The following is a 23,391-nucleotide window of genomic DNA, read 5'->3' on the forward strand; positions in this document are numbered from 1 at the left end:
TGTAATCCCAGCACTTTGGGAGGCCGAGGTAGGCGGGTTGCCTGAGCTCAGGAGTTTGAGACCAGCCTGGCCAACATGGTGAAACCCTGTCTCTACTAAAAATACAAAAATTAGCCAGGCGTGGTGGTGGGTGCCTGTAATCCTAGCTGCTTGGGAGGCTGAGGCAGGAGAATCAATCACTTGAACCTGGGAGGTGGAGGTTGCAGTGAGCTGAGATCATGCCAGAAAACCCAAAATAACAACAACAGTGTAGGGCTGTTGGGGCCCCACAGGGTCGTGGTGTGTCCCTTATGCTGTGCTGAGGTGCGGGATCCGAGAAGTAAAGAGATAGGACACTGAAGAACTGGTGAAGAGCATCTGGATTTGGGGGGCCAAATCCAGATGGCCATTTGGGAGGCCACGCAGCCTGTGAGCGGAGATCAGTGATAGCCCAAGTGCCCAGAAGCATCTGTATTTATTAGGTACAAGCAGGGGGCAGGGTCGTAAGTGAGGTCATCATCTATAGGCTTAGTAATAGGGCATACATAATCACGTGAGTCACAAGCAAGGAGGCCACCCCATTATGTCACTTGGGCAGAGAGGTGGGTCGTTTGCAGTAGGGGACCGTGCCATGCGCAGTAGTAGAGGGTCATGTACAGAAGAGGGGTCCACCCTCATTAGGTCACTGAGGCAAGGAGGTGGGCTGTGTGTAACAGGTGTTGTGCGCAATACTTCTTATCTGGGAGCTGGAGACTTCAAAGGATTTCTAATAGGAGGATACTGTAAGCCAAAGCAGTGGGAGCTGACAGACTTGTGCTCTTCTCTTAAAATATTTATGGGAGGATGATTTGAGCTAGCACAGAAGCCAGAAAAGACTGACAGGGTGTACAGCTGCCGTGACTGGTCACACCAGAGGGGTTCTTCCTTGGTTATTTCCAGGATCTCAGGCCTGAGGCCTGCTTTCCACAGGAGCTGGATACAAGGTACTACAACTGCTTTATCAGGAGGACAGGCTCTTGCTCCAAGCCTGCCATACAGTGTATGCCCTTTCAGGCAGGGATGCCACCACCTGAGTCTTTGGTTCTTGTCCTAGTCTGGCTGTTTTCCCATGTACTGCGTCTGTTCTGTGACTGCTCTAGGCATTCCTCCTACTACAAACTACTATATGGTTATATGGATGGATTATATAAATCAGCCCTAAATGTGTTAGTACAGCTCCGACTACAATACCTATGCGATTATATAGAAATATTATATAGAACTAAGTATGCTGTATATATATAAGCTAGTATAGTAAGTACTAAGTTATTATATGATTATATAGAAAGATTATATGGGACTAAGTATGATTATATATATACGCTAGATATAAGTAAGCAGTGAGTTATACTTCAGGCACTCATTGTGCCTGGGGTCTGCACAGTTCTCCTTCCTTGGTGCCCCTGAGGGGTGTTACCCACAGGCGTGGTGGCAGGTGCCTGTAATCCCACCTACTTGGGAGGCTGAGGCAGGGGAATCAATCACTTGAACCTGGGAGACAGAGGTTGCAGTGAGCCGAGATCATTCCAGAAAACCCAAAATAACAACCACAAAAAACCTAAAAAGAAAATATGACTTGAAAACATGGATTACAGAGATGATAGATGATGGACAATTGCATGGAGATAGACCCTAAAAGCCGGCTGACTTTCTCGATCATTAAGTATTATTTGAAGCCTTGCATCATGATGAATAGCTGCTTTCATTCTTTAAGAACATAGCTATCAGAGGATACGTTCATTTTCTTTGTGGCACTGCTCTTTTTGGAATTCTGTGATTTGATGTTCACTGACAAGAACATTCCCCATTAAATTTTCCTATCCTGTGATTGTGATTTTCAGGAGTTTAGACTTTAGGGATTTTGATCTTTAGGGATTTGAACATTTGGGATTATGGCATTTGGTATTGTGACTTTCAAGATTATGATCTCATTCTGTTTGCAGAGCATTGGGGGCAATGTGGATGTTTGCCTTGTTTTAGGGGTGCAGAAGGTGTTTAGGTGTTTATATATTTGAATAGGGCTTTTTTTGGTGTGTGTGTACATCCTATCCTGGTAATCTCTTCCTGATGTTTATTTCTAAATAAATTCCACATTGAATTTTTTTAAGGGTATTGGGACAGAGTATTAGTAAGTGTATGTGATATCTTTAGTTACTTAGACATTTTCCCATTAGACCTTCACTTCTTAGAGATGCTACAGGTGGCGAAACTTTAATTTTATTTGATTTCTTGTGTTCATCTTCTGGCTCTCTGATAAAAATTATGGGGAACTCTGGAAACCAACCTAGAGATAGTTAGAGAAGAAAGAAACTAATTACAAATTACATCAGCCTGGACAAATCACATTGTTGGAGTTTCCCAAATAGAGTATTTGTGCATTAATTATGGCAGATACCTGATGCTATTCCAAAGAGAGTAAAAGTAAGACTTAAGCCTTGTCAGAAGCTCATTGAATTCCACTTTAAAGTGGAATTCTATAAATACCAGCACTCCCTCCCAGGTATTTTATATGTTTTGAATACCTTAGTCTTTTCTCCAAATATTATTAGTGAATTTTTTGTCTTATTAGGTTAGCAGGACTCTCCCCACCCCACTACCATTTTGTCTTTTTCCCCACTTCATCTTGTGTCCATTCATGTAACCCTCTTACAGCCAACATGTTTATTATCTTCAGCTTATTTTATTTTATTTCATTTCATTTCATTTTTTTTAGGGATGGCATCTTGCTTTGTTGCCCAGACTGGAGGGCAGTGGCATGATCATAGCTCACTGTTGCCTTGAATTCCTGGACTCAAGCAGTCCTCTGCCTTAGCCTCCCAAGTAGCTGGAACTGTAGGCGCTCACCATCAGACTTGGCTAAGTAAAAAAAAAAAAAAAAAAAAAAAATGAATGGATGTTTAAACTTTTTTGAAAGAAAGGATTTTTAGAAATGGAGTCTCACCATGTTGCCTAGGCTGGTTTTGAACTCCTGGGCTCAAGCGATCCATCTCATCCTCCCAAAGTGCTAGGATTATAAGCATGAGCCACCACACCTAGTGTTGTCTTCTGCTTTTGTTTGTTATTTGAGACACAGTCTCTCACTTTGTTGACCAGGCTAGAGGATAGTGGTGCAACCATAGCTCACTGTAACCCCAAACTCCTGGGTTCAGGTGATTCCCCCCTGATTCAGGTGATCCCTCATGGCTCAGTCTTGTGAGTAGTTGGGACTACAGGCACGTGCCACCGTGCCTAGGTAATTTTCTTGTTCTTTTTGCAGAGATGGGATCTCTACATGTTTTGTAGAGATAGGGTCTGCTGTGTTGCCCAGGCTGGTCTGAAACTCCTGGGCTCAAGTGACCCTCCTACCTTGGCCTCTCGAAATGTTGGGATTACAGGCATTAAGCCACTGCATTTGGACAGTTGGCTGCTTTTGCTTCAGATTGGTTTGAATAACTTTTATTATTGTTACAAATAAAACCGACATTTTGTTCCAAATCACTAGCTTTCTGAGGTTTTTTTCCCCACATTTACTAAAATGTTACTAATTCTGCCTGTCACTAAAATATTTTTTGGCCATCCTTTTTCATAATTCTTTAGAACACATTTCATCCGCATGCTCACCTTGGCAGCACATAAACTAAAATTGGAATAATACAGAGAAGATTAGCATGGCCCCTGCGCAAGGATGACACGCAAATTTGTGAAGCATTCTATATTTTTAAAAGCTATTTACGACAGACCCACAGCCAATATACTGAATGGGCAAAAACTGGAAGCATTCCCTTTGAAATCTGGCACTAGACAAGGATGCCCTGTCTTACCACTCCTATTCAGTATAGTATTAGAAGTTGTAGCCAGAGCAATGAGGCAAGAAAAAGAAAAAGGGGTATTCAGTTAGGAGAGGAGGAAGCCAAATTTTCTCTGTTTGAAGATGACATGGTTGTATATTTGGAAGACCCCATCGTCTCAACCCAAAATCTCCTTAAACTGATAAGCAACTTCAGCAAAGTGTCAGGATACAAAATCAATGTTCAGAAGTCACAAGCATTCCTATGCACCAAAAATAGACTAACAAAGCCAAATCAAGAGTGAACTCCCATTCACAATTGTTACAAAGAGAATAAAATACCTAAGAATACAATTAACAAAGATTGTAAAGGACCTCTTCAAGGAGAACTACAAACCACTGCTCAAGAAAATAAGAGAGGACATACTAGATGGAAAAACATTCCATGCTCATGGTTAGGAAGAGTTAATATTGTGAAAATGGCCATACTGCCTAAAGTAATTTATAGATTCGCTATCCCCATCAAGCTACCAATGACCTTCTTCACAGAACTAGAAAAAACCACCTTAAACTTCATATGGAACCAAAAGAGAGCCCTCATAGCTAAGACAATACTAAGCAAAAAGAACAAAGCTGGAGGCAACATGCTACCTGACTTCAAACTATACTACAAGGCTACAGTAATCAAAACAGCATGGTACTGGTACCAAAACAGAGATATAGAGCAATAGAACAAAACAGAGGCCTTGGAGGCAATGCCACACATCTACAACCATCTGATCTTTGACAAACCTGACAAAAAAAGCAGTGGGGAAAGGATTCTTTGTTTAGTAAATGGTATTGGCAAAACTGGCTAGCCATATGCACAAAGCAGAAACTGGACCCCTTCCTGACACTTTACACTAAAATTACCCCAAGATGGGTTAAAGACTTAAGACCTAACACCATAAAAACCGTAGAAGAAAACCTACGCAAAACTATTCAGGACATAGGCATAGGCAGGGACTTCATTACCAAAACACCAAAAGCATTGGCAACAAAAGCTAAACTAGACAAATGAGATCTAAACTCCAGAGCTTCTGTACAGCAAAAGAAACAATCATTAGAGTGACCTGCAACCAACAGAATGGGAGAAAATTTTTGCAATCTACCCATCTGACAAAGGGCTAGTATCCAGAATCTAGAAAGAACTAAAACAGATTTACAAGAAAAAAACAAACCAATTCAAAAGTGGGTGAAGGACACGAACAGACACTTTTCAAAAGAAGACATATATGAGGCCAACAAACATGAAAAACTGCTCATCATCACTGGTCATTAGAAAAATGCAAATCAAAACCACATTGAGATACCATCTCACGCCAGTTAGAATGGCAGTCATCAAAAAATCTGGAGACAACAGATGCTCAAGAGGATGTGGAGAAAAGGTGGGAGTGTAAATTCATTCAACTATTGTGGAAGACAATGTGGCGATTCCTCAAGGACCTAGAAATAGAAATTCTGTTTGACCCAGCAATCCCATTACTGGGTATATACCCAAAGGATTATAAATTTTTCTGTTATAAAGACACATGCACACGTATGTTAATTGAGGCACTGTTTACAATAGCAAGGACCTGAACCAACCCAAATACCCATTGGTGATAGACTGGACAAGGAAAATGTGGCACGTATACACCATGGAATACTCTGCAGCCATAAAAAGGATGAGTTTGTGTCCTTTGTAGGGACATGGATGAATCTGGAAACTATCATTCTCAGCAAACTGACACAAGAACAGAAAATCAGACACTGCATGTTCTCACTCATAGGTGGGTGTTGAACAATGAGAACACATGGACACAGGGAAGAGAGCGTCATACACTGGGGTCTGTTGGTGGGGCATCTAGGGGAGGGACAGCAGGGGTTGGGGAGATTGGGGAGGGATAGCATGGGGAGAAAAGCCAGATATAGGTGATGGGGTGAATGGAGGCAGTAAACGACATTGCCATGTATGTACCTATGCAACAAACCTGCATGATCTGCACATATACACCAGAACCTAAAGTACAATAAAAAAAACAAAGAACATTTCATTCCATAGCAATATGGAATGATGCATGTACTTTGACCTAAATCCAAGTAAAAAGTAGCACTGAAACTCAGTTTTGCTTATTTATTAAGTCATCTGGGAATTCTCGGTGTTTTCCATTTATGACTTCTAGTGTGTCCTACATTTTCCATTGATCCATTGATAGAAGTGGTTGTCCTTTTTCATTCTTCTTCTTCTGATTTTTACAGTATTACCTTCATTTATATTTCTACTGAATCTATTAACCAAGTCCCCATATTATTATCCCAATTTGTGTATTGTCTAATTTTTAGTAGGTTGTAAATCTTTATTTCAATCACTTATTTTTTCTTCAGTTCATTAGTTTTCTTTAATCTTTCCTAGAAGATTTAAGGATCTGTGGCAGATTATTCTAATGCAAGACACATCTTTTCCATTAACCTCTCCTTTAATATTTTCCTTTTTTTTTTTTTGTAATTTCCTTTCCCTAGTACATCTTGTCTATTAATCTCCATCAAAAGAACTGTAAGTGCTGACCACAAATGTGACACTGAAAAGGAGGATTCATGAGAAGAGAAAACTACCTGTCGTAGACTGCTTCTGAAAATATGTGGCCTTGTTCTGCTCTCTTTGATGATTTTTATCTCTTCCTCCAAATGTAGAATCAGGCCAAAGTACCCAACTGTCACAACTGGATCAAGCCAGCTGCACCTTTTAAAACCAAGTACAAGGCTCACTGCAACCCATGGTACCTTACCTCCCTAACCCCGGGACAGCCTTGATCCTCACTAGGCAGGGACAACACCACAACCAGCAAGAAGCAGCTACAGAAAATTGATCCTCAGTGCCTCTGCTTCCCATAAAGATTTATGGGGATCATGTCTCAAGGGGAAAATGAGGCAGAATAGGGAATTAGGGTAATCAAGGGTTCAAGGGTTAAGGCTTAAGCAAAGGAACAGTAGATGCAGCCAGTTCTAGGCAAGATTAGGCAGTATATTAGCCGCATCCTCACTCCCGCAGTAACAAAAATCAGAAGTTTTCGCCTCAGCCTCTGATTGGCTGCGGGCCCAGTCTCTACTTCAGCCTCTGATTGGTCACACGCTCATCCTTCATGGGATGCAACCAATTGGAGGCCTCTAAAGGAAACCTAGGGGTGTTATCAAATTCTTTTAATAAAAATCCTAGGCTGTTGCAGTGGCTTAGGCCTGTAATCCCAGCATTTTGGTAGGCTGAGGCAAGTGGATTATGAGGTCAGGAGTTAAAGACCAGCCTGGCCAACACGATGAAACCCCATCTCTAATAAAAATACGAAAATTAGCCAGGCGTGGTGGCAGGCGCCTGTAATCCCAGCAATTCAGGAGGCTGAGGGAGAGAATTGCTCGAACCCCTTGAATCTGGGAGGCAGGAGTTACAGTGAGCCGAGATTGCGCCATTGCACTCCAGCCCCCGGGGCAGAGTGAGACCCCGGCTCAAAAACAAACAACCAAAAAACTCTAAAGAATATTGTAGATGGGGCTCTTGAGCCGCTTGCTCGAGCCCACTGCTACTTTGTGGAGTGTACTTTTGCTTCAATCAGTCTGTGCTTTCGTTGCTTTGTCCTTTGTGTGTTTTATTCAGTTAAGGTTCAGCACACCAAGTACATGGACAATTCAATCAAGACCTTACATTCACTAACATATTTTGCAGTTTTTGCTAAACACTTGTTATATTTCAGTGCTATGTGCCACGTGATTAATTTCTTCAGTAATTAGAATTTTCATGTAGAAGGTTACCAGTATATTTTGGATATATGCGTAACTCAGTTTTTGTTTTTTTTTTTTTTTTAAGACACAACGAAGAGTTTCTGAATGAATTTTTGAACTTTTTTTGAAAGAAAGGATATTCTCTCAATATGAATTATGTGATTCATGGTATTTGAATGGCCTAGGGATAATCAGTAACGTGATATTACAGTCCAACTGAGTCTTTTGTTTAAGAAAATAATAACTTTTTTTGTTTAGACTTCTACTGGAAGGAGAGAACCAGGGAACGGCTTTTATGGTAGTGCTGAGATTTATTCAGTTGCTCCTTCATTTTACTTGTCTTTATAGAGCACTGGAGGTATAGGACAAAAATCTCTGCCTTCATGAGTCTTAGAAGATAAATGAATATATGTTATGTTAAATAAGTGCTTAAGAGCACCCTTCCCCTAGAAAAATGTCAAAATTTGAATGATTAGAGAAGGAGATTGAAATTTTTAGGTAGTATGACTAGGGAAGGCCTCACTGAGAGAAGGTACTATTTGACAGAAGGGGGACCCATGTTATATCTGAGGAAAGAGCATTCCAGACAAGGGCGGAGACTGGCATGTGTAAGGAACAATGAGAAGGCCAGTGTAGTTGAGTCAGGAAAAGATTAATGATAGGAATACAGTGAGGTGTGCACTTCATGAGGGAGATGGTAGATAATAAAAAAGGACTTTGGCATTTGTTCTGAGAGAGTTGGGTAATCATTTGAGGGTTTTGAGCAGAAGAGACAGGTGATCTTCTGTTTTAATACTGCCACTCTAGCTACTATGTTGCAGATTGACTGCAGGAAACTAGGACATAAATAAGAAAATCAGTTTGGCAGTATTGGCGCAGAGCATTGGCTGTGGTTTTGGAGTAAGGTGGTTGAATTCTGGATGTATTTGTGAGTGGAGTCAACAAGATTCACTGTCAGACTCCTTGTTGGCACGTAAGAAAAAAGGAGGAATTAAGGATGGTTTCCAAAATGTGAAGCCTGAGCAACTGCAAATATGTACTTTTCATTAGCAGAGGATAGGAAGGGGCAAGATTGAGACATCTAAGAGGAAATGTGGAGTAGGGATGGGAATTAGTTTTGGTGGTCTGGATTTCAGAAGAGATATCTGGGCTTAAGATAAAAATCCATGGTGGTGGAAGCCAATGGAAGATGATGTTTCAGGGAAACATCTTCCAAGGGAAGATGATGTTTCAGGAGGGAGTAATCACCCTAGTAAAATGCTAGGGTGCTGCTGAGAGGTTAAGTGAGATGAGAAATGACTGTAGGCATTAGCAATGTGGTGGTGGTGGTGAGGGTCTTTGATAGTCATGAATCGTGTTTTCACTGCAGTTGTGATAACATGATTGGGATGGATTCAGAGAGAATGAGAGACAGCAAGCACAGGCAACTTTCTGAGGAGGTCACCAAAAATCCTCGCTGTTCCTATATCAAATCCTCCCTGTTCTGTATCAAAATTTTTTCCTTGCTGCTGCATTTTACCATCAGTATACAAACATGCTTTTTCTTCCATTTAAAAAAAAAATGAAAAAAAGGGGAAAGGGTGGCAACTGAAATGGGAAAGGAAGAGAAGTGGTTTTTCTTTTTTATGTGGAAGGGACAACAGGCTTGTATACTGATGGTAAAGATGTAGCAGTGAGGAAAACATTTTGGCACAGAAGGGAGGAGAATTTCTGGAGTAATGATATCAATTGGTAAGAAGGTAGAATATTTGACCTGCAGTGGACACATATTCAGTTCATCTGTAGTAAAACCAGAGAAGAGTAGTGCCTGGGTATAGATGCCGGGTGTGAGGAATTGTGGAAATTCTCTTCTGAATCTGATTGCTCCAAAGTAGGAAGCAAGGTGGTTGGCTGAGAAGGAGGCTGGAGAAAGGGGATGGATTAGAGATAAAAGGAGAGAAAAATAATATGAACTAATCCTCTAGGAGAGGAAGGAAAATAATGCTGCATTATGTGTATTGAAATCACCGTAACTTGTAAATATTGTTGGAGAGAGTGACATGACAATGAGGCAGAAGTTAAAATCATTGTGAAATGAGGGATAGTGAACTCTGGAGCAGTGAATGCTGCAGTTAGTGACAAGTGTAGTCTCATCTGACATTCAAAACTGTGGTTTCATGAAGGGTGAATAGAGGATACTGTGCTCCACTTCCAGGCTCCCCTAGTGGTACTATTTGAGGAGGTTATAGGGATGGCAGTGTTTTGTGAAAACACTAGGTTAGAGCAAAATGAAAAAGAATCAGAAATACGGGAGATTTTTTGGGACACAATGAAAGGATTTCAGGAGACCAGGAGATGGGGTCAGAAAAAAGGATTAAATATGTATTTTGGAGAGAAAAAATCATATAAGCAATTTAGAGGCACAGTGAAATGAGTAAAATTTAGAGGTACAGTGAAAAGAGGTACAAATGAAATGAGTAAAAGAATGAGCAGACACTTGACACTGTAAAAAATGCTCTACAGACATTGAGAAGCAGCTGTTTTTTTTTTTTTTTTTTTTAATCACTTCTGAAGACAGAACAAAGGGAAAAAGATTTAGTTTTATGCAAGTGTAGTAGGAAACCAGATGCAAGAGAGTTCTTCCTTTTTCTGTCTCTGGAACATTTCAAGAATAAGGCAGTTTTCTCTTCAGAGTTTACACATAATGTTATAAACTGGATGACTTGTTTAGGTATTCTGTATTTCCTGTGGTACCTTTGGCAAATGAATGTCTTAACAAACATGGCATATTGCTTAAGCTTGATCTCAGTGGCAAATTAAATACAGCTTAAATGGGTCAGTCTTTCATCATTAGTTATAAATGCATCGGTTATTCTATAGAAATCATAATATTGAAGATTATTAGTGTATCTTGTATTTTAACAGGTTGCGGTATTTTATAGAGCTAGCCCAAGGCACAAGATGAAAATTATTAAGGTGAGTGTTTAAGAATCAGATTGTTTTAGTTCTGTATACAAAATGCTCCTACTTTACCTTTATGTTTGCATTACAAAGAGTAGAGCATCAAGGTCAGAAGTACAGTTGTTGTTGTTGTTGTTTTGTAAGAGCTTGACATAGAAACACTAATAGAGAATTTAGTTGGTATAAGAAGATGTAGAAGAAAACTTGAATGAAGTATCTGCAAACACAGCCTTCTTTAAACAGACAATATAAAAGAATGTTCTGACTGGGGCCCGTAGCCAAATCATCCCAGTGTGAATAGCAGTGATTAGTTAGAAACTAAATAAATATAGCAAGAAAAATAGTGTAAATGATAGTGTGAACAATACTTAAAAGGCTATGGTTATATTAAATAGTGAAATATATATAAAGTGACTGATACAGTATCCAGTAGTTAATGGACTTAAGTTATTAATTATGATAGCCAGCCATTGTATAGTTGAGAGTTTCTCAGCCTTGGCACTATTGACATTTTGGACTGGATAATTCCTTGTTGTGAAGGCCTGCTCAGTATATTACAGAATGTTCAGCAGCATTCCTGGCCCGTTGTTGCTAGATGCTAGTGACATCCCCCAAATCATGACAATCAAAAATGTCTCCAAATATTATCAGATGTCATTTGGGAGGCAAAATTGCCCCTAGTTGAGAATCACTGTATAGTTGTTTGAAGAACAGACTTTAGAGATACAGTTCTCACAGATAGGAATATTAATAGCAACTTTTTCTAAGCTTTATCTTACTGAGATCTCCATTTGTTGAAGTTTATTGAAAAATGGGTGATCTATATTATTTCTAATCTTAATTATGTGAAAAAATTTTGGGAGGATTTGTTTATCCTTTTGTATGGAAACCACATTTTTATCAGAATTCCTTCTTCTCCCCTGTCCTCTGCCCTATTCTAGTCTCTACAGAAGAATGGTTCAGTTGTAGCCATGACAGGAGATGGAGTAAATGATGCAGTTGCTCTGAAGGCTGCAGACATTGGAGTCGCGATGGGCCAGACTGGTACAGATGTTTGCAAAGAAGCAGCAGACATGATCCTAGTGGATGATGATTTTCAAACCATAATGTAAGTTTTGTTTCAGTAAATGCATATCAGAGAATCTTCCTCTATCTTTTCCTGTCCCCCATCCACAGAGAATTCAACTGGAAAAGAATTAGCAGTATTTAAACATTAGGTAAACTTAATTATCCTATTTTATGGCCTATTATGTAGTTCTGAAGAAAATGATTTGTGTGGCTGGAACAGGCATAGTTAATGGCAGGACCATCATTTAAGAAATATTTGCCAAGTGCCAGCCACATGTCATCTTTTTCTGGGCCCTAATGTGATGGTATAGCAGTGACCTTTATTTCAGTTAGGCATATGCATATGCCTTTAGTTTAGCATATTTTAAATTCAGGTAGTTAGAAATATGCATTATGGCCTTTAAATAAATATTGAAAATTATGAAGTTTACATTCATACCTGCTTTTTTTTTCTATCAGTAATTATTCATGTTGCTCTCATTTAGTGTTACAGTTTGTTAAATTTAAATAGCTTATTTGTTTCAGCCACAGTTTCCAATTGATTTAAGACCCCAGTGAATACATGGTGGTGTCAGTTTCACAATGTTCCAGTGAGGATCATATGAATCCCATTTATTTTTTTTTTTTTGGTAGCTACCTGTTATATGACCTGAGTTTAGTGATAAATTCTAATTATATGTTCCAGGCTGCATTATTACTCTGTTTTGGCCTACAGGGAAACATTTGGGATCTCAGGACTCAGAGTATTTACCAAGCTTTTGCAAGGATATGAGTTTTTTCTTTCCATTATTAGAATTATATAGAAATCTTAGAACATAATGGGAACTTAATCAAAAAAACATAGATCTTCCTAGATTCAGCTAAGTGAATGAGGCAATTTATATGAATCCTTGTAAACCATATTCTTTCTTTAATTCCTCTGCAACGTGTGATCTACTTGACATGTAGGAGCAACACATAGCTTAAATTCTATAACTTATATACCTCATTGCCACTTGATTCCTAACATGCATTATTTTAAACCTTTGCTCTACATCTTGTACCTCTAAGAAAAATGAGCTTAGAGGAAGGTGAAGAAGATAATCATAGGCTGGGCATGGTAGCTACCTACCTCATGGTAGCCCAATGCCAACACTTTGGGAGGCAAAGGTGGGTGAATCACTTGAGCCCAGGTGTTCGAAACAGGCCTCAGCAACGTGTCAAAACCCATCTATACAAACAATAAAAAAAAAAAAATTAGCTAGGAATGGTGATGTGCGCCTGTGGTCTCAACTACTCTGGAGGCTGAGGTGGGAGAATTGCAGGAGCCTGGAAGGTTGAGGCTGTAGTAAGCCAAGATTGTGCCATTGCACTCCAGCCTGGGCAGCAGAGCAAGACCCTGTCTCCAAAAAAAAAAAAAGATAATCATTTTATTTATTATGAATGTGAAGGATATTTTCTTGTGTGGAGAGACAACATGTGATTTTAATGTTGAAATATCTTCTTCAGAATAAGAATTTTAATACTGTGACAAATTAGTTCAGGTAGAACTTAGGCTTGACTTTAAAATAAATATTTGTTAAAATAAATATTTCCATATTGATACTTGTGTTGTATTAGTTGGAAATTTTATTTATTTATTTATTTGAGACCGAGTCTCACTGTGTTGCCCAGGATGGAGTGCAGTAGTGTGATATCGGCTCACCGCAACCTCTGCCTCCTAGGTTCAAGCAATTCTCTTGCCTCAGCCTCCCTAGTAGCTGGAATTACAGGCATGCGCCACCACACCTGGCTGCTTTTTGTATTTTTAGTAGAGACGGGTTTTGCCATGTTGGCCAGGCTGGTCTCGAACACCTGACCTCAGGTGATCTGTCTGCCTTGGCCTCCCAACGCTGGGATTACAGGCACAAGCCACAGTGCCCAGCCGGAAATTTACTTTCAAAATTAGCTCCACAGTGTTTTAGTACAGATATATTTTTATATGATAATATTTTCTCACTTCATCTTTTTTAAATTTCAGGTCCGCAATTGAAGAGGGTAAAGGGATTTATAATAACATTAAAAATTTTGTTAGATTCCAGCTGAGCACGTAAGTTTGCAAGAAATTTGTCACCATGGGTCTTCTAGATAAATTATATGAAAAGTGAAACTTTAGCAGAATGCCTAGAAATTTCTCTGCCTTATATTTCTGAGCATTGGTCATATGTCAGTTTTCCAAAAAGAAAATTTGTTGTATTCTGAAATTTAAAATGGCATGATAAATAGGTTTTAAATGTTACAATTAGATGTCTGTATCATCATCAAAATATATACACTTTTGTGATTTATTTAATAGCTCATGAAGTCAGGAATGAGTCATATCTCATTGTTTCTTCTTGGCATCTTTTTTCAAAAGTAGAATGATATTGTGTAGTCAAAAAACAGTTACAAAATATTGTTGAAACTGTCATGCAGATTTAAAAATTCTTCATTTGTTGCCGTTGTCTAAACATCTTGAAAATCCGTTGTTAAAATACTCTTAGATTTAAAATGTCCACCTCAATGAAGAATGAGTTACTTGCAATAGAGTCTTACTTTAAAAGCATAGTAGTAACAAGAGGTTTTTAAATGCTAAAAAAGTGGTATTGTAGAATCAACAGATTTACTATGCTGATATTTTTACATGACTCTCTTTTTCAACAGGAGCATAGCAGCATTAACTTTAATCTCATTGGCTACATTAATGAACTTTCCTAATCCTCTCAATGCCATGCAGATTTTGTGGATCAATATTATTATGGATGGCCCCCCAGCTCAGAGGTATGAATTTTTTATCAGATACCCTGATAATTAAGTTTTAAAACTTGATTTATGGACAGCGTTGGAAAATTTTGCAGCAAATGTTTTAACATTTTTGTTATAAATTGTGTGATGTGTGTATATCATTTATTCTTTTTGAATGTGCATGCAGCATAGATCTGAGACTTTCCACAGTTAGATGCCTAGCCTAAGGTTGAGAATAGATCAGGAACAGGTGCTGTCTCTGTCTTCAGGAAGTAAGCTTTTTATTTCCAAGAACTGGATATAATGGAGAAATTTCTGAGTTCAGTATTATTATCTAGGTTCTGCTGTCAGTTTTAGAGAACTTTGGGAAAGTATTAAGACCTGAATCTTAACTTTTTTAAAAAAATTAATAATAATGGGGTAGTTGAGTGATAGATGTCATTTGGCCACTCCAACAAATCATCCTAGTCAAAACCTCTTTATATGAAAGATATTTCAAAATTTGGTTAGTAGGTCATGTATTTCACACCATATTTGAAATAAGTAAACTTAGATGTAAATGAGTTAGATCGTTTTTGAAAGTTGATTATCCCCTATCAAACTGTGCCAAACAAATGAGTTGCAGAGGAAAGTGACAAAATCAGTGGTTATTTTTGCATAATCATAGCCAAGGTTTTCTTTATGATTCAACATTTTGTTTCCATAAGAAAGCATTTAGTTTGCTGGATCCTTGAGGTTAGTGAGGTTGTGGAAGTAACAAATCCAAACCTTAAAACTTGAAAGTAATTTATTTTTCTGTTTGTTTTTAAGCCTTGGAGTAGAACCAGTGGATAAAGATGTCATTCGTAAACCTCCTCGCAACTGGAAAGACAGTATTTTAACTAAAAACTTGATACTTAAAATACTTGTTTCATCAATAATCATTGTTTGCGGGACTTTGTTTGTCTTCTGGCGTGAGGTATATTCACTGGACAAGCTGCTATATTAACATGAATTCTATATATATGATAGGATTCTTAGTTATTTTGATGTGTTACTCAGAAGTCTGGGACATTAAGGGAGCTCTTTTAGTGAAGAATATGATAAAAACATTTTATAAGAGTTTGATTTCTATCTTTATGGATAAATTAATTGATTCATTTATTAGAATAATTAAATCTACAGAGAAGTATCAGATGTAATAAAAATACATGAAAATTTAGAGAGAAGTTAGAAAATCTGAGTATATCATATAGCCACTTTATTTTAAAATAATAACAGTATTTTAATATTTAATACATAGTTAATGAGAAGATTTTTTTTTACTTATGTAGATTACAACTTTTCACTATGTGATTTATAGAAAATTTAGGTAGCTTTTGTTTCATATGTTATGCTAAAGGTGTTTCTTCCTAATGGAAAGAAAATGTTTGTATTTTTTAAAAAGCCACCCTATTTGTCCATTAAATTCAGCCACTGAAAAGTAGTTTTGTTATTACCTCTTAACAGCTGCGAGACAATGTGATTACACCTCGAGACACAACAATGACCTTCACATGCTTTGTGTTTTTTGACATGTTCAATGCGCTAAGTTCCAGATCCCAGGTATGTTTAGGTGCTCTTAGTTGATTGCCTCACTTGAGTAGAGTACTTTCTAATAAGTAGGCAAAGATTATGGGTTTTTAGCTTTGCTTAATTTTGTAGCCACGGATTACAGCCCCAGACACAGCCTTCTTATAAACATGTGCCATTGGCCACAATGAGGATGGGGCATTTGCAGGAGGTAAGCTTTATGTCTGACTACTACCTAAAAGTATTAATAATTCCTAGGTGTTGTCATCTGGGTTTAGCTATAAGATAGATCATGGTTAACATTATCTGATCATAGAACAAACCTCATAGGTTCTGTTAAGATGTTATTAGTCTCATTTTAGAAAACAGTATTGCTGGGAGTGCAAGAGCAGTTTTGTGCCTATTTTTTTTCCATTACTCCTGTCATTGTGTCAAAGCTTAGGACATTTTAATTTGCTTTACTTCCCTTGTTGTATCTTAAGGTGTGACTGCTGCTTCTTGGTCTAAGTGTTTTGTTAGGAAATAATGGGCCAGAGTTTTGTGGTGCTTTTTAAGAGCGTATTGTCCTTAAAAACTAGTTTCATTTGAGGCATGACTATTCATTTCAGCTTTAAAGCACTTTATGAGTCCTTAACTATATTACCATTTGCCATGCTAGAACTTCTAAGTACAGTGAATTCTCACTAATTGACTATTTTTTGAAGAAGCTGTAATACTTATTTTTTTGTGAAAAGTGGTTTTACTTTTTCAGTATACACATAATTAGGTCCATTCTCCAAGAAAGGATTTTAGATTATCCACCTTAGTGAATGGTTAGAAATGATTTAGCAAAATACAAATAAAGTTTCTTGATGTTTGGGATGTTAAAAGAAAATTTCTTTTCTTTCTGTGGTCTCATTTATATAGTGTCACTTTTTTAAGCAAGCCCTTAATAAAAGCTACTTTAATATTTACTCTTATTCCATCTGAATTATTCCAAAACAACAGTAAAATTTGAGATTTCACAGTATTGGTATTGACATTGTAGAATTCAGTGATTAAAGTGATACTGCTTATTAAAAATTGGAAGTGAATATAATAATAAAGAAGTTATTTCTGTGACCAAGGAGTAATAATTGAACTCTCTGCTCTGCCAACAGACCAAGTCTGTGTTTGAGATTGGACTCTGCAGTAATAAAATGTTTTGCTATGCAGTTCTTGGATCCATCATGGGACAATTACTAGTTATTTACTTTCCTCCACTTCAGAAGGTTTTTCAGACTGAGAGCCTAAGCATACTGGGTAAAGAAAACGTTATCTTTCTCATTTACCTGTTTTAGAAAAATCATATTTTCTAATGTGTTCTAATTTTAAAATTCTTTTAAAATAGAAAAATAAGAAAAGTAACTCTCGATTTGAAAAAAGAGTCTATTTTTTCATTTGGGGAAGCTTAGGGGAATTACTCTCCTAACTCCAGGGTTTTGGTTTTTGCTTTTTTTATAGATTATCAATTGTTATAAAAATCATATTTTGTGATTCTGAAACATAGCAAATCAAAACCTGGTATAGAGTAATTACAGTTTATAACTTTTTAAGGTACTGTGCCATCTTGTATGAAGAAAAAACTAGACTTAATCTCCCCGAAAACCAAGTTGGTTTCTTTTTTAAAGTTAGAATTTTCAGTAAACTAATAATTTCATTATTGTTTCTTGTTTGTACAGTCTAGTGTCACAAAATGTCAGTCTGACCTGAATAGCAGAATGTTTTGTAAAGACTATGTGGAAATTACACATTATTTTTACGTTATCATTTATTAAATGTATAATACAGTGCATTTAAAAATTAGTTTTCCTATGTAATTATGAGGAATAATGTATTTGACAGTAATGCTGTCCTTGCGTTCTTATTTATGAAAATGAGTTTTACAGTGTCCCTGCATTGTTTTCTGTAAGTTAAAATTTACCTTAAAATTGAGCTAGTTGAATTTCAGTATTTTAATTCCATATTCAATTCTCCTTTTTAAAAAAATGGCGTTTTAATGAAACATCTGCAATTTTTCAAGCAGTAAATAAGAATTGAGTGGATACTATTGTAAAGAGTCTTCTGCGCTTTGAAATAGAACATACTAATGTCAAATTTTTAATCTTCACATAGACATTTTCATTCAAATTGGCTACTACTGCTGAGACAGTACGTTTTTAAAGGACTATGTGATCTGTGAAATAAAAAAAACTCCTTTTTTTGGTGTTACTGTTAAAGGCAAGCCACAGAAGGTTTCAGGGAAAATAGTCAGAGGACTTGGGTTCTAATTCTGGCTGCTGCCTTTCCCAGTGGTATGACTTTGGATAAATCATTTAATACCTTTGAGTTTGCATGTTTTTATTTTTAATTGAGAGTGATTATGCCTGCCTTATGGAATAGTTGTGAAATAATGTATTTAAAAGCTGTGGTGGCCAGGCACCATCGCTTACGTTTGTCATCCCAGTGCTTTGTGAGGCAGAGGCAGGCAGATCACTTGAGGTCAGGAGTTTGAGACCAGCCTGTCCAAAATGGTGAAACTCCATCTCTACTAAAAATACAAAAATTAGTCAGGCATGGTGGTATATGCCTGTAATCCCAGCCACTCAGGAGGCTTGTGCACGAGAATTGCTTAAACCCAGGAGACAGAGGTTGCAGTGAGCTGAGATCACACTACTGCACTCCATCCTGGGCAACAGAGCAAGACTACTAAAAAAAAATAATAATAATAATAAGCTGTGGTAAATGCTTGAAAAATGTAAGATATTAACTTTTGCAATTGTAAATTTCAAAGAAATGTAAAACCCAACTTATTTTCTCTTGCAGATCTGTTGTTTCTTTTGGGTCTCACCTCATCAGTGTGCATAGTGGCAGAAATTATAAAGAAGGTTGAAAGGAGCAGGGAAAAGATCCAGAAGCATGTTAGTTCGACATCATCATCTTTTCTTGAAGTATGATGCATATTGCATTATTTTATTTGCAAACTAGGAATGGCAGTCTGAGGATCATTTAGAAGGGCAAGTTGAAGAGGATATGAAGATTTGAGAACCTTTTAACTATTCGTTGACTAAAAATGAACATTAATGTTAAAGACTTGATTTGAGACTTTAACCTGCTGGCAGTCCCAAATGAAATTATGCAACTTTGATATCATATTCCTTGATTTAAATTGGCTTTTGTGATTGAGTGAAACTTTATAAAGCATATGGTCAGTTATTTAATTACAAAACAGTCAAAACCTGAACCACCTTCTGCACTTAAAGAAGTCTAACAGTATAAATACACTATCTATCTTAGATAGATATATTTTTTTTTATTTTTAAATATTGTACTATTTATGGTGGTGGGGCTTTCTTACTAATACACAAATAAATTTAATCATTTCAGAGGCTTTCTATTTGGTTTAGAAGTTAATTCCCAGGAGTGCCATATTTCAGCTACTGTATTTTCTTTTTCCTGTCTCAGATACCATGTGCTACCATTTTTGTATCAAGTTTTTTTGCACAGGATGTGACCACTGTCAGATCACTGTTCTTTTCTTTCTTTTTGTGATTGAAAAGCCTATACTACAATTTGAAGTAAATTTTTTGTTTTTCTTAGTAAGTGTAAATGGTTGCTTTTATTTTTATTTTTTTTAAAAAGGTATGTCTTTGGTATAGCAGAATTAATGCAGGGCTATCAAGTGGCATTCTAGGGTAACAGTGTCTGTAATTAACACTTAGTCGTAGAGTCAAAAACATTTAAGACTGATTGGGTTGAAGTTTATAATAAATTATATTAACATGTCTTCCTTTTTGAGTTAAATATAACTACATACATGGTCAAATATCATTTTGTCATCCTCTAAATATAAATCCAAATACCTCAGCTAAGTAATTGTATTTATTTTTACTGTTATGTATGTTTCTAATCATATTTCTTAGGAAGTATAGGCTACTGTACTTAAAGAACAAAAAGTCCCCAAACCCAAACAGATGGTATATGAACCAGAGTATATGTGGAAGATTTTTTGCTGGCCTTACTCTGTGTGCATCGGAAGGTTCTTTGGCCTAGATTTTAGCACAAATCTGAGTCTGTTCCTTCTACTTCCATCATGTGTTCCGTACCTTTTTTTTTTGTTTCATTGGACATGCTAGGGAAATAGATGGATTTTGTGTGTAATGCCATCAGTTTTCATAAAAGCTTGATGAGGTATAGGTCATTTGTTTTGAGTATGTGGGCCAGAAATTTAAAATTAGAAAGTTATTCTTCTGTTGAATATTTATATCTATAAACAGAAATGGGTCCCAATTCTTACAGGTTTAATCCTTCTTGAAGCTAATACATTTTGTATTTTATAATCTGTCAGGATAAATCACTCTTTAGCTTTTATCCAATATTAAGCTGCAAGTGTTAGCACTGCAATACTGTCATTGACAGGGAAAATACCTATTCTTTGAGTCCTTGATACTGAGACAGTTGAGTTTAAGGGGCTGCCTACAGTTTATTCTACTTAACCCTTTAAGGCTAAATTGTCACATGTGCATTGTTCCATGTCATTAGATGGAACATGGAAACCATGTCTAATCAACTCTATCATTAGTGACTTGATGCCTCATACCCGAATTTTGTAATGATTTTTCTTCTCTGTTACAAAGACTTGAAATACATATTAAATGCACGTTAATCTTTTGCTTTGCATTTTAGGTTCAGATTATGACTTGAATGAAATAAATGTGCCTATACATTGTTTTTTGAACTATACAAATAAAAATGATTTCTTAAGTTAATGACATCCCAGTGGGGGGACTATTAGCATTAAAATTATCCATATGGATGCTGAAGATAACTGAAATTAAAACTATCCATATGGTTGCTGGAGAACTCGAAGTACACAGAATCTGTATGATTTAAAAAGAAACTGAAGTACAGTACTGACCCAGATCGCAGTTTTCCATAATATATTAATCCAAGTTGACATGGATGATTGAAATGTGTTGGTATCTAAATTTTAAATATTTACCCCATTTCCTAATCCTAGGACTTGCTAGAGTCCCTAGCAATACTACCTTATTTGATGCTTTTCCCTGTTAGACTACCCTACGAAGCTACTTGGTCCCATAATGGCTAAACATCAGGGAAGAAAAGAAAAGAACTTAATTCACTGATTAGGTAGGTCATTCTGAAATGATCAAAACTGGCCACACAGAACAAGGTTGAACATGTTCTGTCACATTTGTGCCGGACATTGCATGACCCAGAGATGAAACAAAAGTGAAACCATGCAACCCAAAGAACCTCCCCTTTCAGGATACAGGCTTTATTTATATAGGAGTAACTGCCCTCACAAGAATAAGACACATTATTTACCTGTCATACCCACGCGTAGGGTATGTCTTCTACATTGGTAGTCTTTTTGAAATCACTTAAGTTTTGGTCTTTTTGATATACTACATAAGTAAAGAATGTATTGGTCATACTTAAAAATAGTTTCTCACTGAAATGAATTGGAGGCAAACAATAAACATGATATTTAGAAACCTTAATTAATTTTACCTTGCTTTCTGCCTCTGTCACTTGGCAATTCATGTGCAATTTTACTTCCATATATGACTCACCCATAAAGTTAGATGATGAACTGGTTATCTTTTCATTAAATATTTATTTAGTACCTGGAGTGTGCTAGAAATAGAATGAGGATGGCATTCCTGCCCTATGGGAGCACATGAACACAGATAGCAGGGGATATAACTGCTAATAAGCTGTTTTAAGAAAGTAGATAGTGATCTTTGCACATTTGCTTTAAAAATACACATAGTTTAAAATGAGTCCAGCGCACATTTCACCCCATGTTTCCTTGACATTGGCAAAGGAGGAGGAGGTAGCCTAGAAGCTTCCTTTTCTAGGTAAAGTGGGGAAGCAGTGTGGATTCTTTAGTGTGTTCTGATAGCCATTGTCACTACACACTTCTTTGAGTCTTTATATCTCCTCCTGCTGCATTTTAAAGCATTTTCATAGTAAGTAGTTTGGCCTAATAAAACATTTTTATAGCAAAAAACCTTTGAAGCGCTTTTTAAGACTGAGCTCCTGCAATCCAAACAGCAGCTGATTTGTGGTACGGATAAATATTCATCCTAACTAGTATATGACTGGAGGGACAGATCACCCTGATGGTTAAGCTGCCTTGAGTTAGCACTTGAACTATCAACTCTTATTTGACGACGTTATTTTGGGTTTTGGTTGTTAAGAGTTGGTTATTGTTGATAATGAATAATGGTTAACCAGTCCCTAATATTAATGTAGATATAATTGTCCATAACATTGTAGGTTTAGATTTAAAAAGAAATAGTATCATGCCTTCAGGAAGTTTTCAGTCAGCTCTGGAGACCAGTGTGAAATATATCCAGTATGGTAGTAAATGCTGTGCAGAATGCTACAGTAGCTGAATGAGAGAAATAACTTCATGGGATCCTCAAAGAAATTTGTCATAGAAATTTCCTAGAACTAGTGACATCTGAGTCAAATTTTAAGTTGGGAAACTCCAGCTGAGAAGCAGTAGAACATTGCAACCAAATAGCAAAGCCTCTGCAGTGGTAGTGGTAGGGGCTAGAAGCAATCTGTGAAAACCACAAGGAGTTTGACACTGTTAAGGAAAGAGGTACAGGGTGAAGGGTTGGAGAGAGAGGCAGGAACCTAATGGTGAAAACAGAGACATTTGACTTGTCTGGTAGCATGCCAGGGCATTTCAAGAGTTTGATGTGAGTTTGGATTTTTCCATCATGGTAATGGAAGCACAGAGGGTCAGTTGTGAAGACAAATTGGGAGACCAATTAGAAAATTGAGGAAGCTTAAGAAGTACTGTAAAGGGATGATTGAGCTGTGGCAGTCAGTATGGAGAGAAAGGCATGGAATTTGAATTGTCTTCTTTTTTTTTTTTTTTTTTTGAGATAGGGTCTCACTCTGTCCCCCTGGTTGGAGTGCGGTGGTGTGATCTTGGCTCACTGCAGCCTCCACCTCCCAGAATCAAGTGGTCCTCCCACCTCAGCCTCCTGAGTAGCTGGGATTACAGGTATACACCACCATGTCTGGCTAATTTTTTGTATTTTTGGTAGAGGCAGGGTTTCAGTCTTGAACTCCTAAGCTCAGGCGGTCCATCAGCCTTGGCCTCCCAAATTGCTAGGATTAGGTGTGAACCATTGCGTCCAGCCTTGAATTTGTATCTTCTGAGAGCACTGACATGACTGGACAGGAGAAAAGGAAAATGGAAAAGATAACTAGTCTGTGGCCTTTGGCTTGAATAATAGAGCTAGTGGCAGAAGAACCTAAGCTAAGCAGGGTTTAGTGGGACACAGGTCCATTTGAAATGTAAAGCTTGTGATGTTCTTGGGATTTCCCAGTGGATGTGTTAGATGCCAAGTTACTAAAGCACAGAATCAATTAAATCAGTGGCTAATTATAAGCTAGTAGAAAGCATCCATTTTTTTGTGTGTTAAATTAAGCAATAAGTGAAAGTCGACTCAGCTTTGACAGAATAAGAT

General features: G+C 37.3%; 1 protein-coding gene and 1 non-coding gene across 11 annotated transcripts in view; both read left to right on the top strand.

Annotated features, from left to right (window-relative positions):
- The window catches only part of ATP2C1 (ATPase secretory pathway Ca2+ transporting 1), a 172,204-nt gene that overhangs the window by 138,159 nt on the left and 10,654 nt on the right, over positions 1-23,391 (top strand). For 5 of the 10 annotated variants that reach the window (XM_017510157.2, XM_017510159.1, XM_017510164.2 and 2 more), the window contains 8 exons: positions 10,481-10,531; positions 11,458-11,624; positions 13,584-13,652; positions 14,246-14,362; positions 15,137-15,284; positions 15,815-15,910; positions 17,017-17,158; positions 18,701-18,825. In XM_017510157.2, the coding sequence (XP_017365646.1) occupies positions 10,481-10,531; positions 11,458-11,624; positions 13,584-13,652; positions 14,246-14,362; positions 15,137-15,284; positions 15,815-15,910; positions 17,017-17,158; positions 18,701-18,825 (915 nt within the window). Of the gene's footprint in view, positions 1-10,480; positions 10,532-11,457; positions 11,625-13,583; positions 13,653-14,245; positions 14,363-15,136; positions 15,285-15,814; positions 15,911-16,009; positions 16,777-17,016; positions 17,159-18,700; positions 18,826-23,391 lie in introns of those variants that run through there. The other 5 variants (XM_017510158.2, XM_017510162.2, XM_017510165.2 and 2 more) reach the window with 2 other exon arrangements.
- LOC119468442 lies at positions 3,611-3,717 on the top strand. The gene has a single exon (XR_005197121.1). It is a non-coding gene; the product is annotated as a U6 spliceosomal RNA (small nuclear RNA).

The sequence above is a fragment of the Cebus imitator genome, unplaced genomic scaffold (assembly GCF_001604975.1).
Source record: "Cebus imitator isolate Cc_AM_T3 unplaced genomic scaffold, Cebus_imitator-1.0 Scaffold432, whole genome shotgun sequence".
Classification (NCBI taxonomy): domain Eukaryota; kingdom Metazoa; phylum Chordata; class Mammalia; order Primates; family Cebidae; genus Cebus; species Cebus imitator.